The sequence below is a fragment of the Onychomys torridus genome, chromosome 18 (assembly GCF_903995425.1).
Source record: "Onychomys torridus chromosome 18, mOncTor1.1, whole genome shotgun sequence".
Classification (NCBI taxonomy): Eukaryota; Metazoa; Chordata; class Mammalia; order Rodentia; family Cricetidae; genus Onychomys; species Onychomys torridus.
In genome coordinates, this window is record NC_050460.1 from 49088399 (window position 1) to 49111290 (window position 22892).

At 37.5% G+C, this 22892-nt stretch overlaps 1 protein-coding gene across 1 annotated transcript in view; it reads left to right on the forward strand.

Annotated features, from left to right (window-relative positions):
* Positions 1–22892, forward strand: part of Jmjd1c (jumonji domain containing 1C) — a 168977-nt gene that overhangs the window by 121883 nt on the left and 24202 nt on the right. Inside the window, exons 5-13 of the mRNA XM_036167652.1 lie at positions 5848–5953; positions 7656–7780; positions 8414–8557; positions 8653–8845; positions 9099–10774; positions 14083–14255; positions 14606–16779; positions 19872–20073; positions 22119–22333. Of these exons, the coding sequence (XP_036023545.1) occupies positions 5947–5953; positions 7656–7780; positions 8414–8557; positions 8653–8845; positions 9099–10774; positions 14083–14255; positions 14606–16779; positions 19872–20073; positions 22119–22333 (4909 nt within the window). The 5' untranslated portion in view covers positions 5848–5946. The remainder of the gene's footprint in view (positions 1–5847; positions 5954–7655; positions 7781–8413; positions 8558–8652; positions 8846–9098; positions 10775–14082; positions 14256–14605; positions 16780–19871; positions 20074–22118; positions 22334–22892) is intronic.

Consider the following 22892-nt stretch of genomic DNA (forward strand, 5'->3'; position numbering starts at 1 on the left):
ATGTAAGCTTTATGAAAGTGATGGGTTATCAGACCAGGGAACTTCAAGTAAGCTTTCTGTTGATAATTGGAGATTGACTATATTTTTATATATTGATGGTGTGTGTGTGTGTGTGTGTGAGAGAGAGAGAGAGAGAGAGAGAGAGAGAGAGAGAGAGAGAGAGAGAGAGATCGATCGATCATGATCAGAAGCCAGGGCCTTGCACTAAATGTACATACCCTCACCCAGCCTTTTTTGTTAAGTTGTAATATTGGTGAAATAAGGTACCTTACCCTCTAATATCCTATTTGACACACCATGCCAACTGTGAAGTTTGCCTAGTGTTTGGAAAGTTAAAAATCAGTTATTTAAAGTGTGTATATATTTTCTTGTTGTTTTACAAACTTTATCTTTGAAAGACTGAGGATGTATTTTACTAGTAGATGCATCCTTAGACTATTGTGAGGCTCTAGATTTAACTCCTTCTGAAGTTTATTGTCAAATATACAAGAAAATGATTCATATTAAAAATCAGTTAATTGGTCCCAAAAAAATAGAATTCCTCTGGCTTAGTTTTACATTTTACCACTTAAACATTAAAAGTAAACATTGCTTTTAAAATGCTACAAAGTTAAAATTATTTTTGTGACTAGCAGTGTGGTTTTATAAGAACTTTATTTCAATTGTATCCAGTATAATTTTTATTATATCAATAAAATAATTTTTATGGTTCTTCAAACTCTATGATTTTTGTTTATTTTGTTCTTTACTGTGAGCATATATGATTTATATTGTTATTTATTATTGTGTACATGCCTTTGGAGGTTGGAGGAGAGTTTTAAATTCCCTGGTGCTTGAGTTACAGGCAATCGTAAGCTATTTATTAGATGCAGGTGCTGGGAATAGCAAGGGTTCTTCTTACCTGATAAACCATCAATCCTACCCTTGTGGGTCTTTTTGATAGTTGTTTTGTTGGTGCTACAGTTAGAATCCATGCTTTCTAAGCAAGCACTTCAACAATGGGTTTACTGGAAGTTTTAAAGGTAAGTAGTTTTTATCGTAAGGGAAGTGCCAGTGATACACAAGGGGTGTTTTAAAGGGTTTCATCAACAAAATTTGTAAACTAGGTCATTGTTCTCTGTAATAGATCCATTTTAGTTTTTAAAGATTTTTTCTTTTTTCTTTTCTTTTTTTTTTTTTTTTAGCTAAATGCTTTAAAGTTTCTTCTGATGATATTTTACAATAAAGTCAGTTAGTATGAGCCCCCTTTGACATCAAAATTTTGCTCTTTATTTTTTCTCATAAAAACAACATGTGGTCATTACAAAATAGAGAAAACATGGGGTGGGGAGGTGATTCAGTGGTTAAGACACTGGCTGCTCTTCCAGAGGACCTGGGTTCAATTTTCAGCACCCACATGTCTGTAACTCCAGTTCCAGGGATCTGATGCTTTTTTCTGGCCTCTGCAGGCATTGCACAGAGGACCTGGGTTCAATTCTCAGCACCCACGCGTCTGGAACTCCAGTTCCAGGGGGTCTGATGCTTTTTTCTGGCCTCTGCAGGCATTGAACTCACCAGGTACATAGGCATACATGCAGACAAAACAGCCTGTACACTTAAATAAAAACTAAGTATTAAAATCTTAAATCTATATTTTAAAAAACCTGTCAGAAAACATGTAAAAGCATAGCAAAGTTAATTTATCTATGGACCTACAAGATGACTCAGAGGATAAAGTTGGGTGCCATCTACCATGCCTTATAATGCACGTTTGATTCCCTAGACCAATCCACGGTAGAAAGAGAGAACTCATTCCCTCAGGTTGTCCCCTGACATCCACTTGGACACACACATACACAAATGTTTAAAAAAATGTAATTTGGTTGCCTATTAAATACATTATGCTTTACATATCTATTACACTTTTATTATGTATAAAGACTTTATAGGGCCAGAAGGATAGAACAGCCTGGTGGTCTGTGTTTGCTTCATATTGTGGAGGGAGGGAACTGGCACCCCACAAGTTGTCCTTGGACTTCTCCATGTCTGCTGTGGCATAGAGGTTCTCATGCATGCATACACACACACACACACACACACACACACACACACACACACACACGTTACTAAAGACTTTCCAAAGCAAGAACATATTTAAGGAAGTCAGTAGGGCTGGAGTAATAGTTTCGTGGTAGAGCACTTTATTTATATTGTTGTCAGTCCTAGGGTCCTACCCCAAGACAGAAAAAGAGGGTAGGTAGTGCTATGGCAACTGAAGCCAGCCTTGTGAGCCAGATGACCTCAGGTCATAACTGTTGGCAAATCTCCTCATTCTATGTGCCTTAGTTTTGCCATCTGTAAAATGGAGACATTATTTGATGCTGCAATGATATATTGAGGATGAGTTGCCATGATAAAGGCAAAAGTTTGTATATGCCATCTGTTGTATAAAAACTCCTGTGATCAAAAAAGCTGTGCAGACCAATACTTTGATTTTGAGTGTGGTTTAGTAGTTTTTCAGCTTGGAAAAATAATGATGTAAAAGAATGCTTTTGTGATCTTTTCAGCCAAGATACAGTGGGTTATCTTTGTTTGCTTGGTTTTTGAGATAGGCCTGCCTCTGCCTGACCTGGAACTCAGTATAGATTAAACTGGCCTCAAATTCACAGACATCCCCTTGCCTCTGCCTCTCAATTGCTTGGACTAACTGCATGCATGACCAGGCCTGGCAAGACAAATGGAGCAGCTTTTCCTTTGTGGGAATATCTTATTTTCTAGATAAAAATTCTGGCCTATGATAGAAAATTAAAGTGTTTGCATTTTTATCATTACTATTTTGTTCAGTTGTTATGTTTTCATTTCATCATGGTGTGAAGTTTTGTCTTTTCCATTTTCCATTGAGTTTAAAGTTTGGTTTTGTGTTATTTGTGTGATTTTTTTTTTTTTTTTCCAGCACCAGTAGTACAATGTTTGGGAGTAGAAATGTTTGTTGTGTACAAGTAGAGTTTAAGTTGTTTTTTACAAGTAGGCAGTGATGCTATTTCCGTCATGACTGGAATTCCATTAAACACTATGATTGTTCTGTTAACACTTTGGAGAGAGCTTTAGATCAGAATCTCCTATCCAAGCCAAAATATCAAAGTTAGCTAAGCGAATAATTCAAAATATTCATTGGAAACTGAGAATACTGTAGTTTGATCCTTTTTTACTTTATTAAATAAAGTTTATAGTAACATGCCTTTCTTTTGTGGACAGTGATTTGTCAAATAAATAGTTGAATGGTAGTAAAGTTGAAGAAGTAAATAAAAAAATTGAACACAACGGTTTCTTCAATAGTAAATGTGTTGTGTGTGTAAAAAAATCTCCTAATTATAAAAATGGGAATCAAGGGCTGCAGAGATGGCTCAGCAGTTAAAAGCACTAGCTGTTCTTTCAGAGGATTTGGGTTCAATCCCTAGCACCTCCATGGCAGCATACATCTGTCTGTTTCTAGTCTCGGGTACCCAATGCCCTCTTGTGATGTTTGCGGGCACCCGACCCATTTGTGGTGCACAAATAGACATGCATGCAAAACACATATACAGATATACACATACACACAAAATGGGAAGCAAATGCTCCACAGTGGCCTAGTTTACTTTCTACAATGTAGGCAACTAATTTTAATCTCAGAGAAAGGTAGTACTACAAGCCTGAGACTTTAGAAGTTAGAAAACATCTGCTCAATGTGTAATCCACACTGCCCTTGAAATCAAAGAGATACTCTCGACTCTGCCTCTCAAGTACTAGGACTTAGTGACTCTTACACTACTAGATTAAATACCTTGTATACTGTTTTTGGAAGTTTTACTCAATCCCAGGCTTCCCTGAGCTCACTGTAAACCAGGCTGTCTTAGAACTCAATGCTGTAGTTTTTTACTTTTTGTTCTTTGGGGGCCCACCACCCAGCTCCCCAAAAAATACACAGACATATTCTTAGTATTTCTAGCCAGCTTTTCTTAACTTTTAAATTATCCTGTCTATCTTTTGCATCTGAAGTTTTACGTTTCTCTATTTTGTCTTTCTTAATATCTTACTTACTCCATTGCTGGCTGGGAAGCTGGGTGGATAATACTGGTGTCCTCCTTTTCCTTTTCTTTTTTTTTTAATATATCTCTTATTTATCTCTCCTGTCTAGTTATTGGCTGTTCAGCTCTTCATTAGACCAATGAGATGTTTTAGACAGGCACAGTAGCACAGCTTCACAGACTTCAATGAATGCAGCACTTGAAGCTCACATTGCACAACACAGTGCAGTTCTCCTGCCTCCATTTCCTCGGTCTATGGATGAGCCATCACTTAGGGTTTGCGGTTGGCATGCTAGAAAAACGTTCTGCCGCTGTGATATACACTGTGATATCGTCACAGCCCGTTCCCATATTTTCTGTCTCTGTCTTACTTCACTTTCTTGTTGCTGGGATCCAAGGCCCTGGCAAAATTAACTTGTGGGAAAGGGGCTTAATACTGCTCCTATTTCATGGCAGGTAAGCCAACATGCCAGGAGCTTGAGACAGCTGTTCATATCACTTTCATAATCAGGAATATAGGACAACGGGTATATGAGACTTTATTCATTTTATACAATCTAAGATCCAGACAGTTGTATGGTGCCACCCACAAGGAGCAGATTTTTCCCTTCTCTGTTAATGCAATTAAGAGAATTGCCCACAGGCATGCCCAGAAGCCACTCTCCGGGAAATCCTCTGTCAAGGTGACAGCAGTAACTTCCACTCCTCTTCGTAAGGGAACATCACTGAATTGAACTCGTCCACTTGTCATTTGCTAGGGGTTATAACTGACTTAAACAGGATGTGGCTTATAGAAAGAGGGGGTGGTTACCGGGAGTGCTATTCCTTCTGTAACCGAGTGACTAGCTTTTGGGAAAAAAATGAATATATATTACATTAGCAAAAATAAAAATCTTCTATATAGGTAATTATATAGTTCATGTCTTTAAAAGGTTTTAAAAGTATTGTAGGTTTTTAAAAAATTATAGTGTGTGTGTGTGTGTGTGTGTGTCTGTCTGTCTCTGTCGTGCATTCCTTATGCTATGGAATGTCAGAAGGGGGCTTTGAATCCCCTGGGACTATAGTTACAAGTGGTTGCAAGCCGCCACGTCAGTGCTGGGAGTCAAAACTGCATCTTCTGCAAGAGCAACAAGTGCTCTTAGTTGCCTAGCCCCTCTTCAGTTTCCCCTTTCCCCTTTTCTCTCCTTTCTGCATCCTTTCCTCATACTCAACTCTGCAGACCGGAGTCGCCTGGACCTTGGAGCTGTTCCTTTTACCTCAGCCTTCTAAGTGTTAGAATTGTGTGAGTCACTGTGGCTGGCTTGTGCTTGCTTCTGAAACTTGTGTCTCTTAGGTAGCTCTGGCTAGCTTTATTTAAACTTTTTAACCTCTTGCCTTCTTTTGGGTACTGCAATTGTACGTGCATACCACCATTACCGCAAGAATTGGATATTTTAGGGAAAAAGTATCATTATTTTATAAAAGCCTATCAAGGTAAATGGCAGATATTAGTAACTGCCTTATAAATAAGGGAATTGATAGACATTTGAACTTCAGACATTTCTTAGTAACAAGATTTATGGTTCCAATATTTTGTTGTTTGGTGCCACTTTTGAATATGGTAGTAATTGTCAAGGATCAAATCTCACTACAGAATAATTTCTTATGCTGTATTGTTGTAGTTGCTAAGGAAACTAGCTTATGAGTTGATGCTTTTATATTAAGGAATTTGCTAATATGCTTAGAATATAGAAGACAGTAATTTATAGTACTATTGTTGGCAAAGTGTGATGGACCCTTTTCTTTTTATTTATAATTTCAGGACGACATTGACAGCCTAAAGCCCGTACTCAGGGACAATCCACAGTTGCATGCAGAAGTGAAAGTCTGGGTGAAGGAACAGAAGGTTCAGGAGATTTTTATGCAAGGTATCTATTTTGAAGTTACACATCATTTTTGAAACTGAGCCAACTTATTTTCTTTTTGATTGCTCAGTTTTGTATAATCTAATAGTTTTAATTGTATGTAGTCTGCTAGAGAATAATTGGCAAACCATAAACATTTTGATGAAGTTCTTAATTTCACTGATTTATTATACATGGAATTGTAGCTTCATAGTTATTTTATTGATAGAGAATTTTCATAATGTGGAATGTTCAAGGTGTGTTCTTCCTGGAAAAAGAAGCATTGTTTGCAGTGTAGTGCTGCCCAGTCATAATTGATCTCTTTTGAAGAATGCTGTTGGTATCTGATAAGTGTGTGTGTACTTTCTACAGCATTTATCACAATACAGCTTCAGTTCTGTTTTCTCTGTTTAGTAAGTTATAGGGTTGTCTATTGACAGAACTGCTTTATAATTCCTGGTAATTTGTTTGAATAGCAGAAAAATCATATAGTAGATATAAGTTTTGATGAAATTGTTTTAAAATTAAGACTTAATGTCTTGAACTGTTGATGTTCTGTTGAATGCAAAGAATGCAGTTTAGTTGTTAAGTTCCCATAATTATCTCAGTCTTTGGAACTCATGCTAGTCTTTAATTCCACCACTTTGGAGTGAGTTTGAGGCCAACCTCATCTACATATTAAATTCCAGTACAGCAAGCACTGCATAGTGTGATGCTGTCTCAAAAATAAAGAAACAAAACAAACATTCATGTCATTAAGTATTAATAAGCAGTGCTCTTGAAGATGTAACTTTTGTTTACTGTTCTTATGTACAACAACAGATCATCTAGGTATTAACCAATTCTTAGTGTAAAGTACTCTTTAAGCTTTCCTCATGGAGACTTTCAACATAAACTGTCTCCTACCCAACGACTATCAGGTCTCTGCTAATCATGTCATGTCCAGTAGTCATCACTTTTGTTCTATCTTTTTTTTTTTTTTTTTAATGAAGCTACCATACTGTTGTTATCCTGGGGTGGGTTGAGGGACAGTTTCTTACTACAGATGCAAAAAGGGAAGTTCCAAATTCCATGTGTTTAATAATGTCATTTAAAGAGATTTAAAAAATATTTTTAAAATCCAGAGATCCAGAAAAATTCAGTTGTGGTTATATCATGTGTTTGTTCATTTTTACTACACCAATGTACTGTACTTTATACTTTGATACAACCATGTCAAGTTTTTATAAATAATTTTTTGTTTACTTGCATCCTTCGGAAGAGAAGAGTAAAGTATTAATAATCCCTATTTATCTTTGGCTGACTGCAGATTGTGTTCAGTGTGGGATATAAGACTGTTGTTGTGCTTTACAATTCAGGCTCTCTTAGCTGTCCCATTAATCAAATTATAAATTATTTTCCCATTTCAGACATGAACTCATTTCCCCAAAAATGGCTAACTAGTTTTACATCCTTACTGTATTCTAGCCCACTATGGCTTTACATTGTGTTTGTGATTGCAAAAATATTCTTTGTGTAGCAGTGTCTATAATGAGTCTCATTCTGAGATAAAAGATACTTGTCTTCTAAGACATTTTTAAAACTGACAAGTTCTAACTCATCTGTCACAGAGCATTATTGCTTTTAAAAGGTAATTCCTATGTATACCTAAATGGGAAGTGTCTTCATTTAAGATATCCCTTGTGTTTTGTTTTTGTTTTTGTTTTTGTTTTTGTTGTTTTTTAAGGTCCTTATTCTTTAAATGGATACAGAGTGAGAGTATATAGACAAGATTCTGCCACCCAGTGGTTTACTGGCATAATTACTCATCATGATCTCTTCACCCGCACCATGATCGTTATGAATGATCAGGTAAATAATTGCAATTTTGGTGCTGGGGATTAAACCCAGGGCTTTGCACATACTAAACACACCTTGCGTGTGCTGAGTGCATGTTACTCCTAACCCCCAACCCTAGCCTCTCAAGTAATCCTTTGAAAAGGATATTTTTACAAGGTAGTAGACACTATATAGAGTTTCTAATAATATAACCCTAATAAATTTAAATGTATCTGATGTTACATAGAAGCTACTTTAGGTCAGGAAGTGATGGTGATTTCACATTTATTTCATTACTGAAAAAAATCGGTCCCTAATTGATTAGCCTTTTTCCCCCCTAAATTAAAACTTAACTTTCTTAAAACTCCAGTTTTTTCTTCTCTCCAATAATAAATATTTCCCAAATAGTTTCTTGTACATTTTTAAAACACATAGTTCTAACATCACATTTCATTGTTGATGAATTCCTTTTAAGAATTATGGTGAATATAAAAGGGAAAAGGTAATTTTATCCTTTGTAATTAAAGTTGGTTATGTAAGCAGGTGGTATCTTACAAATTTAAATTCCCAAATAGATTTGTAAATAGTTCAGCTAGTAAAGAAATTGTACTAATGTTATGCTGATCAGTTTGTTAGATTTAATGTTTGTTTTGTGTCGTGGATTAGGTACTAGAACCACAGAATGTCGATCCTTCTATGGTTCAAATGACCTTTCTAGATGATGTCGTTCACTCTTTGTTAAAAGGTGAAAATATTGGCATTACATCACGACGCAGGTCTCGTGCCAGTCATAATATCAACACTGTTCACGTATGTATGTTACTAGTAATGCAGTTTTACAAAATACTTTTCCTTAGACTACTCAGCATCAAATAGTAATATAATCACTGTTGATTTATTTTTAGGGTCATTATACACGTGCTCAAGCAAATAGTCCCAGACCAGCAATGAACTCTCAAGCTGCTGTACCAAAACAAAACACACACCAGCAACAGCAACAAAGAAATGCTCGTCCTAACAAGAGGAAGGGTTCAGACAGCAGTACTCCTGATGATGAGAAGATGAAGGAAGAAAAATGTGATTACATAGCACGAGGAGGTAGGATCCACTTTTTCAAAATTGATTTTGAGAGAGAGATGGACAGGGTCTCACTGCACATCCCTGGCTGTCTTGTAACTCACTGACCAGGCTAGTCTCAAGCTCACAGAGATCTGTATGATGAGTGCTAGTATTCAAGGCATGTGTCACCATGCCTGGCTTTATTTTTGAAGGGCATGCTCATAAATAAAAATTCGTTAAAGTATGCTCATTGATCATGAAAGATAAAACTATTATCTTTCTCATTGTACAGAGAATCCTAAAGGTAAAAACAAGCATGTGGTAAATAAAAGAAGGAGCCCTGAGGAGGATGAAAAGAAACTTAACGTGAAAAGGTTTCGGACTGACAATGTTTCAGACGCTTCCGAGAGTGGTGACTCAGAGAATGCAAGTCAGAGAGCGAGTGATAATTCCTCTGAGCAAACCCCGGAGTATGAGCTGAAAAATACAATCACTTCAAAGCTCAATGGAGAAGAGGGAAAATCCCAGGTTGCTGAGAAGGTGGGAGAAGAGACCTTAGTAGATGCTCAGCCTCCCTGGGATCGAATGCAGGAAGATAGAAACCATGAAAATGGTGAGAAGCTCAAGTCCATGGATGGCCACCTTCAAGAAAAAATGACTCTCCGTTCATCAGAACAGGCCCTAGTTGCTGACCATAATCCTAATGATTCAGTTCTTCAAGAATGCAATATGGAAAACAAACACACAGTGGACTTATTACCAAAGGACAAGTTAGTATCCAGAACCCCAACACCCAAATGTGTTGTGGATATCAAAAATGACACTCATTCAGAGAGGGTGGCTCAGGAAAATTCAAATACTTTTGGCCTCCAGACACTTGAGAACATGGATCCTAATGTTAGTGATTCTAAACATTCAAATGCTAAATACCTAGAAACAACAAAGCCAGATTCTGACCAGAGCTGGGTCAATGATGTTGTGAAGGTGGATTTAACTCAATCAAGTATTATAAATACTTCTTCAGGAAATGATCACCGAGATGTGGATAAAGAGAGAAATCACTACGTCTCTTACATGTCTTCATTAAGTACAGTGTCTGTCACAGAGGATCAGCTGCATAAGAGAAGTCCACCCCCAGAAACTATAAAATCTAAACTAACTACTTCAGTAGATACTCAGAAGACAAAATCCAGTTCTTCACCTGAAGTTGTTAAAGCCAAGATTACTCATTCTCCTGACTCTGTAAAGTCTAAGGCTGCTTACGTTAATAGTCAGGCTATTGGTGAGAGAAGGCTGGCAAGTAAAATAGAACATGAGTTATCCAGGTGTACTTTCCACCCAGTTCCTACTCGAGGTAGTGCACTAGAAACTACGAAGAGCCCTCTAATCATTGACAAAAATGAGCACTTCACAGTTTATAGGGATCCTGCTCTTATTGGATCAGAAACAGGAGCTAATCACATTTCACCTTTTTTGAGCCAGCATCCTTTCCCTATTCATTCCTCATCCCATAGAACCTGTTTAAACCCAGGTACCCATCACCCTGCCTTAACGCCAGGATCCCACTTACTAGCTGGGTCATCTAGTCAAACCCCATTACCTACCCTTACCACTCACCCTCTCACTAGTGGTCCACACCATTCTGTCCACCACCCTCATTTACTTCCCACTGTGTTACCTGGAGTGCCTCCTGCCTCCTTACTTGGTGGGCACCCACGCCTGGAGAGTGCTCATGCCAGCAGCTTGAGCCAGTTAGCACTAGCGCACCAGCAGCAGCAACAGTTGTTGCCACACCAGTCACCTCACCTTCTTGGACAAGCCCATCCTTCTTCATATAGTCAGCTTGGACTCTATCCAATTATTTGGCAATATCCAAATGGAACACATGCATACTCAGGACTTGGTCTGCCTTCTTCTAAGTGGGTTCACCCAGAAAATGCAGTTAATGCCGAAGCTTCATTAAGGAGGGTAAGTGACACTGTTATTTGCCCCTGAGCAACATGTATTTGTTAATTAACCTCTATAGGTACTGTAATACTGTTAACTGATTTTCAATTGGTTGTCTTGCAGAACGTTAATAACCTCACCAGACTTAACTTTCATAGATCATAGTATCTGTTAGACTGATTTTTGATATATATGAAGGTACAGGCTTAAAATTTGTGTGTGATTATTAAGTTTTTTTTTTAAATACATATAAGTAAATTTTGTCTTGAAATGATATTACTTTAGCCCTTGGATTATGTTCATTGGCTATTTCAAAGTATGAATTTTTAAGTGCCTTGCATGCTTTAAGGCCATTCAAAGTATTTGACAAAGCTGCCAATACATAACATTGGACATGGTGGTGGGATAGGACTCAGACTGTTTCATGCCATGTGCTTTCACCAGCAAATAACTGTGCACTAATAGCAATGCCACATAATAAAAAAGTAAAGGAATAGATAGTACTATTAAACTCCTTCCATGAAGCAACCTTAGCCTTTGTGCTACCCAGCGTACTTTATAAGTGTTCCCTCAGGACTGCTTTAAATACCTCCTTGCTTACAGTAAAAGCAGCACTAAAGTTATCATTTTTATCATTTTCAGGAATGTAGTGTTGTGTTTTTTAGTCTTCTAAATTCATTCATTCATTCATTCATTCATTCATTCATTCATTCATTATTTGCCGTCCACCCATCCACCCTGTATATGTTAGATAGTGAGCCATCAAGTGGAGTTCAGGACAATTTACTATGGATGTTGCTTTGTTTCTGCTACATGCAGATGGCCTTTATAAAGCCTTTATAAAGGCTGCATTCTATTTTATTTCATGTGTACAGGTAGGCAAGCATTCATTCATTCGTGTTGGAGTCTTATCCATGCTAGTCAAGGGCTCTACCACTGAGCCTGCCACATTTTTTTTACCATTCTTTGTCAGTGGACATTTGAGTTATTTTCACTATTTAGCTTTTTAAAAGAGTGTTTCCATGAAGATAGGATAAACTTTATATTTTCCATGCTGTTTTGGGCAACATGCATAATATGTTGGGAGTGATGATTTGGAAACCAGTGCTACTGGATTTCTCATTTATTTCAGGAATAATATTGTGTATATTTAGCACTGTACTGGAAATGACAGTAGATGCAGGTATGGTTGTTATGGTGCCAGAAATTTGTTAGAAAAGCTGTTGTAATTTTAGGTGGTAGTAATGAAGTCACTAAGGTCATTTATCCAAAATTAATAATGGTTGATGATAAATGAGGGACACCAACTAAGCAGATGGCAATCTAATAATTTTGAAAGATATTTCTTGTAATAATTTTGAAAGGTATTTATTCTAAGTAACTCCCCTTTAGTTTGCCTTTGTATGAGCTTTGGGTTCCTTTAATAAAATTAACAGTGATTGTTAGAATTTTGTTCTGCCCCAACCCTGGCACATTTAGTATTGGTAAGATTTTAGTTCTAGAGTTGTGCTTCCATAATCACAGGTATACCTCTCTTGATTTTGTATCTGTAATGAGGTCTTGATTCTATTTGCATTTTTTGATCATGTGCCATTGATCATGTATCAGTTAAATCCTATTGAGATGTAGAAGTTACATAATCTAAGTCAAGATCACTAACCACATTTTTTACTTCACCAGAATTTAAAGCAAGCCTGGTGAGCCATGTACCGTGTGTGTGTGTGTGTGTGTGTGTGTGTGTGTGTGTGTGTGTGTGTGTGTGTGCGCGCGCCATGTACCCAGTGTGTGTGTGTGTGTGCCGTGTGTGCCATGTACCCTGTGTGTGTGTGAATGTGTGAATGTGGAAAAATATAGTTGGAACTCCACAAAGGTAGGTTAGAGAACACAGAATCCAAGAGGTTGCAAATGGATTCGAATCTCCTTTCATAAATTCCAAACTCTGTAAAGGAGATGATCCAAGGACTTAACAGACTGTTTATACAACCATAAAATGTTTTATGCTAGTCAGGTTTTTATTTATTTATGTAAAATTATAATGCAAAAATGTAAATTAAAATAACAAAAGAAAGATCTCTTAACCTCATGTTTGTGATCAAGGTGATCAGACAATGTAAACAGAAGCCACTAGATTAGGCAATCATTTTAACTGGTACTTCATAAGGCAAAAGCTTTCATCATCGCCATAAATTACTGTTACTCAAGACTTCTGAGACTTAGGTAACTATGACCTTCTGTATCATTTTATATTTAAGTGTTTTTTTTTCTGTGCATCATTGTGCATTATTCCTTTATGAGGTTTAGAGCTATAACTTACCATTAAGCTATCTTTATGATACATGCTACTCTTACATTATTGTTGTGAGTTACAAGAGTTATTCCTTTTAGTCAAAATAAAGGTGGTTTGAATTTTCCTAGTATATGACTCAATCCCGATAACAGATTTACAAAGCATACTCTTGAGTTATATTGAGTAACAGTATTGAAAACAGTTTTTAAACATGTAATCACATGTATGGGGTATAATGTATATGTCACTGTCACCATATAAATACTAACTTAATAGATAGGCAACATATTGTTGTGGAAAACATAACTGTGTTATGCTTCCACTCTCCAACGTTAGTGGCCTGTTGGTATCTGGCTTATAGAATACAGTGGAACACATTTAGGCCTTAAATATAATGATTTGGGAGTTGTGCATAAACTCTTAGAAAGTTAATTGTTATATGGGAAAAATTGACAGACAAACTTGATTATAATTTCTGCTAGTAGAATAATGTTTTAGGGCTAACTTTTTGTTTTTGTTTTTGTTTTATTTTGTTTTGTTTTTTGTGACAGGATTTCTCTGTGTAGCTTTGTGCCTTTCCTGGAACTCACTCTGTAGACCAGGCTGGCCTCAAACTCACAGAGATCTGCCTGCCTCTGCCTCCCGAGTGCTGGGATTAAAGGCTAACATTCTGATTTTGCTGTGAGCAGCAAATTCTTCTGGTATTGGGATCATAGGAAGTCATAAAATTAGGTCTGATTGAAGATCTGCTTTTAGTGAAGGAATAGTTCTAGAAATTAGTATTTTAATGCTAATTAGTTTTCAATAGAATATGGGAAGTTTGTGTGATTAATGTTGGTTAAAGAATTGAATATTTCTCATCAGATTCATTTTCAAAAGTCCGGCTTAATAAAAAATACCGTGGTCAGAAGTCTTGCTATAAAACTGAGTAGTACTGGGATTAAGTACATGACAGCAAACTCAGCTCAAGAAGTTAGCTTTTTTTTTTTTTTTTAAAAAAATAACTAAAATCTAGGCTTTTTGTTTTTGTTTTTTTAAATAGAATTCTCCCAGTCCTTGGTTACATCAACCCACTCCTGTGACCTCATCAGATAGTATTGGATTACTTAGTCACATTCCTGTCAGACCTTCCAGTGCAGAACCTCATCGACCTCATAAAATTACAGTGCATTCCAGTCCACCAGTGGCAAAAACTTTAGTCGATCACCACAAAGAGTAAGTTCACCAGTGTTTAAAACATACAAAATACCTTTGACTTTCATGATTTTTCTCAATGCACTTTTTAAGTAGTTTATTTAAATTGGCATCAGAACTAGACTTTGAAGATACACTTTTCGTTGTGGTTTGGTGGGTTGAGTCAGTCTGCTATCAAACCCATGCAATCGTCCTGCCTCTGCCTTCTAAGTAATCAAAGAATTAAGCACTAAAGATGGCTCTACTCTTGTCATACTGGTGCATCTTCCAGTTTTAGAGACTGAACAAAGCTGTTTACTTTTATAATAGAATAACATTTCATAAAATCCTTCTTGTGTTTTGTATAAAATCTTTGTGTACTTTCTTTGTAGAGAATTGGAGAGGAAAGCTTTCATGGAACCATTGCGATGTAATGCTTCCACATCAGTGAAAAGTGACCTGGATCTTAATAGGTCACAAGGAGGAAAGGATTGTCACTTGCATAGGCATTTTGTGGGTCCGAGGCCATCTCAGGAGACTGGAGAAAGATTGAACAAATATAAGGAGGAACATCGTCGGATCCTTCAAGAAAGTATTGATGTTGCCCCATTTACAACCAAAATCAAGGGGCCTGAGGTTGAAAGAGAGAATTACTCCAGAGTAGCACCATCATCTTCTAGTCCTAAAAGCCATGTCATCAAACAAGATAAAGACATAGAACGCTCAATGTCAGAGCTTTATAAGATGAAGCACTCGGTTCCTCAGAGTTTGCCCCAAAGTAACTATTTCACTACATTATCTAATAGTGTGGTCAACGAACCACCAAGATCATATCCATCCAAAGAAGTTTCAAATATTTACACTGAAAAACAGAATAATAACCTTTCTGCAGCAGCCAATCCGCAATCTCTTTCATATATATCATCTCTTTCAAAGCCTCCACCTTTGATCAAACACCAACCAGAAGGTGAAAGTTTAGTAGGCAAGATACCAGACCATCTTCCGCATCAGATTGCATCTCACTCAGTAACAACTTTCAGAAGTGATTGTAGAAGTCCTACCCACCTGACCGTCTCTTCTACAAATGCACTGCGCAGTATGCCTGCTTTGCATAGGGCACCAGTATTCCACCCACCAATCCATCACAGTTTGGAAAGAAAGGAAAGTAGCTATAGTAGCCTTTCCCCTCCAACTCTGACCCCAGTGATGCCAGTGAATGCTGGCATCAAAGTTCAAGAATCCCAGAAGCCGCCAACTCTAATTCCTGAGCCAAAAGACTCCCAGGCAAATTATAAGAGTTCTTCTGATCAGAGTATAACAGAAATGTGGAAGTCTAACAACCTCAGCAAGGAGAAAGCTGAGTGGCCTGTGGAAAAAAGTAGTGGAAAGTCACAGGGTGCTGTGGCATCTGTCATTGTCCGTCCACCTTCTAGTACAAAAGTTGATAGTCTGCCATCTGTACCATTAGCTTCCAAAGATAGAGTTTGTGAAAGATCTTCATCTGGGGCAAGTAAAACAGATTACCTCAAACCAGAAGCTGGGGAGACTGGAAGAGTCATTCTACCTAATGTGAATTTAGAAAATGCTCATGTGAAATCTGAAAACAATGCCGAAGCTATATCCCAGGGTAGTGTTCCTGTTTCAGTCATGTCTGCTGTAAATGTTGTCTGTAATACCAAAACAGATGTGTTCACATCTGCTGCCACTACCACCAGTGTTTCCAGCTTTGGTGGTTCAGAAGCAGTTTATTCTTTATCAAATACCATTTTGGCCTCTACGTCCTTAGAATGTACTTCTTCCAAAAGTGTCAGTCAGGCAGTGGCACAAACAAAGGAATGCAGAGTCAGCACCACGGAGCCAGCCACTATGGCCTGTAGTAAGACAGGAAGTGGTGTTCAGCCTAGCTCTGGCTTCTCAGGCACAACTGATTTTATTCATTTAAAAAAGCACAAGGCAGCATTGGCTGCAGCTCAGTATAAAAATAGTAATGTCAGTGAGGCTGAACTTAATACTGTGAGAAATCAGACAGCAGCAGCCTCTCTTCCCCTGGATAGCTCCATGATTTGTGCAAGTAACAAAGCAATCTCTGTAGGAAATGGGCCAGCAGCCCAGACCAGTCAGCCCAACTACCACACTAAGCTGAAGAAGGCCTGGCTCACCAGACATTCAGAGGAAGATAAAAATACTAACAAAATGGAAAATTCAGGGAGTTCAGTGTCAGAAATTATTAAGCCTTGTTCTGTCAATTTAATAGCTTCTACATCTAATGATATACAGAATAGTGCCGACAGCAGAGTCACAGGAGAGAAGTATGGACGAGATGATAAAGCCTGTAGGAGAAAAGCCAAAAGAACTTACGAATCTGGCTCTGAAAGTGGAGACTCAGATGAAAGTGAGAGCAAGTCAGAGCAAAGGACTAAACGGCAGCCTAAGCCAACGTATAAGAAGAAGCAGAACGACCTGCAGAAAAGGAGGGGCGAGGCTGAGGAAGACTTGAAGCCCAATGGCGTTCTCAGCAGGAGTGCCAAGGAGAGAAGTAAACTGAAGCTGCAGACCAGTAGCAGTGGTGAGTACAGACGCTGGCTCATCTCAGACAGGCCAGCTGAGTGTCCCAGCACCAGTGATCCTTTCTTAGGTCTTGTTCTGAAACTTCATTTGTGCACTTCCTGTATGCCCCTGCAACAGGAAAAGAGAGGAGACTTAGCTCTCTATTTTTAAGAGATGTTTTTCCTGGCATTTTTTGTAGGTGATACATGCCATTCAATATGTAATTTAGGAATTGCTCATAATGTTTGATGTTTTCCTAGAAATGTCACAATATAGCTTTGATTATTATGCTACAAAGATGTACTCTTATAATATAATAAACTCCTTAGCTATGACATGATTTAGTTAGAAATAATTCTTACTTACCTGTAGACACAATAGTAGTAGTGTGAATGTGCTCCCATCCTATCCTTACCACGAAGCAAAGTTGTAAGCTTATGGAAATTCCCATTGGTAATAATTGGTAAAGTTAAAAATAGTAACTTGTGATTTTCCTGTGATTATTCCAATAAATGCTTCCACAATAAATAAACACTTAGAACTGGCCAGAGTTTCATTTTTCTTTGTGACTACAGCTGGACAAAGTAAAGACTACTTACCAGTAATAGGCATTACAGAATGTTTCTGTGTGTCTTTTGAAGTAATTTTCCTCAGTTTGCTTATTTCTTTGTAGACTAGTTGCAAAATTCAGAAAGCACGTAATAGTTTCACTCTGCCTGTGTGATCACCTACATACAGGAAACATCTGTAACAGTGTGGATGTTCAAGCAGTGCTCTCTCATAAGTGCTCGGGTGCGTGAAGCCCCTTATCTGTGTCTTGTCAGAGTGAGGTTTTCCCACATGAGTGTGGGATCCAAGGCAGAGTGAAGTGGAGCAAAGAGGAGGAGGAATCGTGGAAAAGACGCGCTGAGCTAGAGACACACTGGCAGCTGCAGTCCAAGGACACTGGGAGCAGAGAGAGACTGGCCTAGTATTTGATATCATTATATATATATATATATATATATATATATATATATATATATATACACACACACACACTATAATGTTACCTTTTCTTTCTCGTGTTTCTCCTTATTCCCCCTAAACTAATTCTCAGGAAGTTTGGTGGTCAGCAATTGTTTTAATCCATATTTCTTTTGATGTTGGGTGTTCAGATTTTTTAACCTTCCAGAAAATAGCTTCAACAATTCGAAAGCACTTTTGAAGTTAAGTTCATAAAATGATTTTCAAATGGATGTATATTCTCTTTTCTTACTGATAGTGAGTATGCCTGTTTCCAAGTGATATTCTAAGATAGTGGCAGAATGAGAGCCCACTACCCACTTTGTAATGCCTAGTAAAACTCCTTACTTGGGGACAGATACTTAGCTTCAGCTCAGGTACTTTAACTCCCATATGTTTGAAAATTCTATTAATATTGACTATTAACATAGTTTATTAAGTAAGAGTAGTATTGATTTGCTTCTGCACCATCTAGAAAAATTATTTAATGTAGGACATTTTCACAAGTCAAAGAATTTTAACATCTACTTCTTGAATGAAATTTGACATTTTTCTCCCCATTATTTAATTGTTCTCCCCATTATAAGGCAGTTGTTATTAGTCTTGGTCACCTTAAAGAATTAGTTGGGTTTGCATCTTAGAGGATTACATATATGATTGTTACAATATCATACATGTATACTTTTAATTATAATTAATTTAATTATCATTAACTATTAAAATGAAAATGTTTTATAATTAATAATATATTTTAAATACCCATACACATAGAATGTTTCTTAGTACATTTTATAGGAAGCTACAGTATTTTTGCTTTGCTTATTGTTTTGGCATATCTCCATATCTTCTGCCTTTTCAGTTGGAATTTGGCTGCCTTTCCCAAATAATTTTTACATAAATTTACTTTATGAGCTGAAATTGTCAACAAATTTGAGTATTTACAATATATTTATTGATGTATATAATCTGTGACTCACCTACACTCTGAATTAATCTCTGTATCCAAAAATACATTTATGGTGTTGGCATGTGAAAAATCAAAGGTTAGCATGTATTTATGTATGTCTCATTTTCTTTCTTCCCAGTTTTTTTGGTTTCAAAAGAATAGTTGTATCTGTCTCTGACATAGTCGAAATGGATTGGAAAACAAGGATAGGAAATACTTATTCTTCAGTTACAAATAGTGGCCTGTACATCAGTTAATACAGACAGGGTTAAATACAGCTGGTGGCAACAAAAAAGCTTGCTCTTAATTGTGTATCTTTTAGATTTTTATAGGTGGAATTACAGTTGTGTGTGAACTTTGTGGATTCTCCTGGTCTGTAGGTTGCTCCTGTTACACAGATGACTGATTGTTTACTAACATCCTTTACTTGTTAGTTCATGTTAGTAATCAAGAACAGTGGTACTGAATGTTGGAAATAAATCTTTTACCTTCAAATGTTAGACTGTAGTCCATTTGAGAGATTGTTTTGTTTTTTCTTCTACACTTGAGAAAGGCTTTCTCATGTTTACAAAGACTGCCTTCATACCTGCGCTTTTGAGATACTCCTAACGGGGACCAGTTTGATTGCTTTGTGTGTTCATTTTGTTTTTTAATTATTCCCATCAACAAATACATCCCAATTCATGTTGTGAGCTTTTCCTCCCTTTCTTCAAAACCCTTTATTTTTGTAAAAGATACTGTTGCCATCAATATATTGATGTCAAACATGATGTCCTTGTCACAGGTAAGAGGTGGTGACTGTTTTTTGGTGATGGTAGTGTTTTTTGAGACACTCACTAGATCTCCCAGGCTGGCTGTGAACATGTGCTTGCTCCTCCTTCTGCCTCCGCTTCTCAAGCGCTGGGATTAAAGGCATATACCTCCATACTTGGCTACAGGTTTATTTTAAGCTAAATGCGTACATCGTGTGAATGATTCTCCTGTTTTGTTTAAAGATTTCATTTCACCAGAGGATGTACTTTCCTTTCCTGTCTGGTTAGAATGGGTAAGCAGGTAAAGAAAGAGTTCTGTAGACTTAGCAGCTGTCCATCATGTAACTGTCATCTGTCCTTTCTTTCTGTACAACCTAATCCTGCTAATCCTGTCCTTCCTCGTCACAGCTGGCATTCCTCGTTCAGTGCTGAAGGACTGGCGGAAAGTCAAGAAGCTGAAGCAGAGTGGGGAGGCCTTTCTGCAGGATGACTCCTGCTGTGAGATAGGCCCCAATTTACAGAAGTGCCGGGAGTGCAGGCTCGTTCGCAGTAAGAAAGGAGAGGAGCCGACTCACTCTCCGGTGTTCTGTAGATTCTACTACTTCAGAAGGTAAGTCAGAACATCTGAAGGGACAGCGTGGGGTTATTGAGTCTTAGAAATGGTACTGGTATTCGAGAGGCCCTCCTGGATCTGAGGGCTGTGTCTCCACAGCACTAACTCTGCTGTGCTGTGCCAGCTGCTGACAAAGAGCCTCTGCACATTGTTACTCAATTCCTTCTGTTCGCGGAACTTCCTTCTGAAAGATGACTTCTTCCTTAATCAGAAATATTAGCATTTGTTTCCTAAAAATGGCAAGACAATACCCAGTTCTTGATTTTAAAATTTCTTAAAAAGGTATTTGCTTTTGCCAAAACAGTTTAACATATTACTTAAGTAAACCTTATTGTCTAAATGCAGTTAATAAAAACATCTTGGCTATGAAAACATGTCATTGTCTTGTTACATAGGAATGGTCATACTTTTTTTTTAAATACTATTTTTGTTAAATATACACTTAATTATTGTAGCTAATGTATACTGTCATAGTTCACAAGTTTTATAGTAAAATATAAAAATCATTTACAGATATTTATTAACTTAACATAAATACTGCTAAGTACCTTGAGTGTAAAAACCCATTCATAGACTTGATTACAAAACAAAAAAAAAAACTAGGTGCTGCCAGGCGGTGGTGCGCACCTCTAATCCCAGCACTCAGGAGGCAGAGCTAGGCAGATCTCTGTGAGTTCCAGGCCAGCCTGGGCTACAGAGCAAGATCCAGGACAGGCACCAAAGCTACACAGAGAGACCTTGGGGGGGGGGCACCTAGGTGACCCCACCAGTGAAGACTCCTATTCTAGAATCTGTTGTTCTTGAATACTACCTTTTGTCCTTGGTGCCTCTGGGAAGTTTATAACCTGTCACGGATTACAGCTAAGCTGTTTGATTTGGAAATGTGTGGGTACTTAAGAAAAAATAAAGAGAAGGTGGTGTGCACATAGTTTTTACTGTAGTTCCACACATGTATCAGAGGCAGGCTGATTTTTGTGATTTTTCTGGCCAGCCTGGGCTATGTAGAGAAACCCTATCTCAAAAAACAAAACCAAAGGCATACATTCTCTTAAGAGTCTGTGGGCAGCAGTCCCTCAAGATAAGGCAGGCTACTGTAGGAAGAAGTTAAGTTACAGAAAGTGGTGCTCATGCAGTTGGTGAAGATAGTCCAATGGTATCAAGGGAGGAGTTTTGAGGAAGATGACAAAACTTTGGGTTAGACAGAAAGAAATATTCTGATGAAGACAAAGCTGGCTGAAGACAATTCAGACAGCCTAAAATCAGTGCTCCTTATCAGAGGACTATCTTAGTTTTAAAAGAGAAGGGGAACAGGGACTTAGAAGTTCAAGGTGGATAGCAAGTTTGAAGTTAGCCTGGGCCATGAGACCCTGTCTCCAAAAACTAAACATCTCATCAAAATAAAAAGTTGGGCACAGCGATAAAACTAAAAATCTCAAGGTGATTAAAAACATTTTTAACTTTCTCAGTTTTAGACTAAGGAAGGATAGTTGTAAAATAACACGTCAGGCATTGTGGTACATGCTTGTAATTCCAGAACTCATTAAGCTTACAGAGGAGAATTGGTACCAATTCAAGGCCAGGCTAGGTTACAGTGTTGTAGTGTTTGGTGAGTGGGAAAGAGGAAGCAAAAAAATTAAAAAATAAAAAATAAAAAAATAACCGTACTGCTTTGATAACATTGGGCAGACATATTAGCTGTCTTACTCATATAATACTTGGATCGTGTTCCCAGTAGTTAACAGCTGACTGTAATTTCCTAATCATAGATGGTTGGTGTTGTCCTATTGAAGGTTGGAAGTCAGGGCCTTGTGCATGCTGGGTAATTGCTGTACCTTTGAGCTTTTGATCCCCAATCTTTACTTCTTGAAATAATGTGAACTCAGTGCTACTTATCATGCTACTAGATAATGCCTGAGGCATGTAAGTTGATTAATAACTTAAGTATGTATGAGAACCTATCTTATCACATGTTATAATGTAGTAGGAGCATTAAAGTTATTTCTAATGCTAGTATCTAATGGTTTTATGCTTTACTGTTGCAGATTATCATTTAGTAAGAATGGAGTGGTCAGGATAGATGGTTTCTCTTCTCCTGACCAATATGATGATGAAGCCATGAGTTTATGGACACATGAAAATTATGAAGATGATGAAATAGACGTTGAAACTTCTAAATATATCTTGGATATTATAGGTGATAAGTTCTGTCAGTTAGTAACATCTGAAAAAACAGCTTTGTCCTGGGTGAAAAAGGATGGTAAGGAAGTTACTATAACATGCACTCTACAAATTTCCTTTAAAGAATTCTCTCTGTGGCCGGGTGGTGGTGGCGCACGCCTTTAATCCTAGCACCCGGGAGGCAGAGGCAGGCGGATCATTGTGAGTTTGAGGCCAGCCTGGTCTCCAGAGCGAGTTCCAGGAAAGGCACAAAGCTACACAGAGAAACCCTGTCTCGAAAAACCAAAAAAAAAAAAAGGAATTCTCTGTGTATTTTGTTTAATCTGTAAGTCCCTCATCCTATCTAATTGGATTTGAGCTGTGATAATGCCACCTCTTACATACTTGAGATGCAGATAATTCCCCTTTGAAATTCAATGGATTATTCATGAAATTGATGTTTTCATAACAACATGAACTAGTATGACAAAATGTCTTTACATGAAAAATTGTGCAGTATCATTTGATGTGTATGTGTATATAATCTATCACAGTTTTTTACATTCGAATCTCAATTTATTACTTTTTTATGGATAATGTCTTCAAATATTAGGGCTGTAAAACGGAAAAGTTAACCACCTCATATTTGTTGACAAAGT